The following is a 1,757-nucleotide window of genomic DNA, read 5'->3' as shown; positions in this document are numbered from 1 at the left end:
GCAGCAGCAGCTGCTGCTGGGTTTTCCGACAGCAGCAGGAAATCATCCAGGCCCGGAAGGGGGCCCCAAAGGTCCCCGCTGCTGCTGCTGCTGCTGCAGCTGCTGCTGGCGAGCGCGCCCTGTTCTTCTGCTTGCTGCTGCTGCTGCTGCTGCTGCTGGCGCTCCAGGGCCGCCTCGATAGCAGCTTGCCTTGCTGCCGGGTCAAGGATCAACAGCTGCTGCTGCTGCTGCTGCTGCTGCAGCAGCTGCACCCTTCCCCCCCACTCACACAGCGCCAAAAGAGAACCTGTGGGGCTGCATGCAGCAGCAGTGAGGGGCCCCTCTAGCGGCAGCAGCGGGAGAGCCTCGAGGGCCCCAGCAGCAGCAGCATCTGCGAATCCCCTGCTGCTGCTGCTGCTGCTGCTGCTGTTGTGGGGCGGCAGCAGGTGCAGCCGCGAGAGGTCTGCCTGGAGCACGCAGCCGTCGCTCGAGACGCCCAAGGCCAGACAGCTGCTGCTGCTGCTGCTGCTGCTGCTGCTGCAGCGCAGGAAGCAGCTAAGAGGCATAGAAGAAGGAAACAAATCAACTATAAAGAGACAGTCTCTCCCCATTCTGAGGTCTAGGAAGCAGCAGCTTTTGCTGCTGCTCCTGTGGGGCCCCCCTCCCCGCCTTGGGGCCCCAAAAGAACCCCTTCGGGGGCACCCCGAGGGGGGCCCCCCTGGGGGCCCCCTGGGCGAGGGGGGCCCCCAGGGGGCAGTACCCAGGGGGTCCCCCGGAAGCAGGTGTGGGGCCCCACAGGCCAGCAAGGCATTTGCTGCTGCTGCCGCTGCTGCTGAAATAAAAGAGACTGGAGTGGAAAATACAGAGACAGCAGCAGCAAGAGGAGCAGCAATTCTTGTGTCCAGAAATCTGATGCTGCCGTCAGCGCAGCCCAGAGGGATCAGCGAAACTGCGTCTGCTGCTGCTGCTGCTGCTGCTGCTGCTGCTGCTGCTGCTGCTGCTGCAGGCGCCGCCAGGGATGTCACCGGACTCGGCAGCGGATAAGCAGCAGCAATTCGAAAACAAGACACATCTAGTAAAGAGACAAGAGGCTGCAGAAAAACAAAGAAACAAAACAAAAAGCTGCTCTTAACTGCATTTGCTGCTGCTGCTACTGCAGCTGCTGGAGCTGCAGCTGCTGCTGCTGCTGGGCATGCACCTCTTTTTATCTATTGATTTGTATAACAATAAAAAGATATTTATTAACATGTTTTATTCATTTGATTTTTTATTAAAAAGATTTTTATTTATTCAACTCCGCGAACACTTCAGGTGTGCAGACAGCTGAAAAACGAAAAAACCATTTTTGGCGTAAAATGAAATATTTCATTTTATCTTTTTTTTCAACAAAAGAACTTTAATTAATTCTAATAAATATATTAATTAATTAAAATAAATAAAATAATATTTTCATTTAAACTCCACAATTATACGCGCATTGAGAGCTTCAGGTGTACATACACCGCAGAAACATGAACAAATTTGGCAAATGGAATAAAACGGAAAATACATTTAATCAATTAATTTAAAATACTTTTATGCTTGCATGCACGGATCTAACATAGCAAATAAATAAATTAGGAGTGATTAAGCAGCAAGGCAGCAGCAACAGCAGCAACAGCAGCAGCAACAGCAGCAGCAACAGCAGCAGCAGCAGCGGGGCCTTACTGCCTCAGAGCCTAAAACCAACAGGGGGGCCCCCTGGGTGGGGGGCCCCTCCATGGGGGCCCCTGCTGTTA

General features: G+C 53.3%; 1 protein-coding gene across 1 annotated transcript in view; it reads right to left on the bottom strand.

Moving 5' to 3' along the window:
• The window catches only part of ETH_00035915 (RNA polymerase Rpb1 C-terminal repeat domain-containing protein / exonuclease domain-containing protein, putative), a gene marked incomplete at both ends in the record, with an annotated part of 1,912 nt that extends 172 nt beyond the window's left edge, over positions 1 to 1,740 (bottom strand). Inside the window, 2 exons of the mRNA XM_013376214.1 lie at positions 3 to 1,070; positions 1,687 to 1,740. Of these exons, the coding sequence (XP_013231668.1) occupies positions 3 to 1,070; positions 1,687 to 1,740 (1,122 nt within the window). The remainder of the gene's footprint in view (positions 1 to 2; positions 1,071 to 1,686) is intronic.
• Between the last annotated feature and the right edge of the window lie 17 nt (positions 1,741 to 1,757).

This window comes from Eimeria tenella, genomic scaffold, assembly GCF_000499545.2.
Source record: "Eimeria tenella Houghton genomic scaffold, Eth_scaff3217, whole genome shotgun sequence".
NCBI classification, from domain to species: domain Eukaryota; phylum Apicomplexa; class Conoidasida; order Eucoccidiorida; family Eimeriidae; genus Eimeria; species Eimeria tenella.
This window is presented reverse-complemented; position numbering and strand designations above follow the sequence as displayed.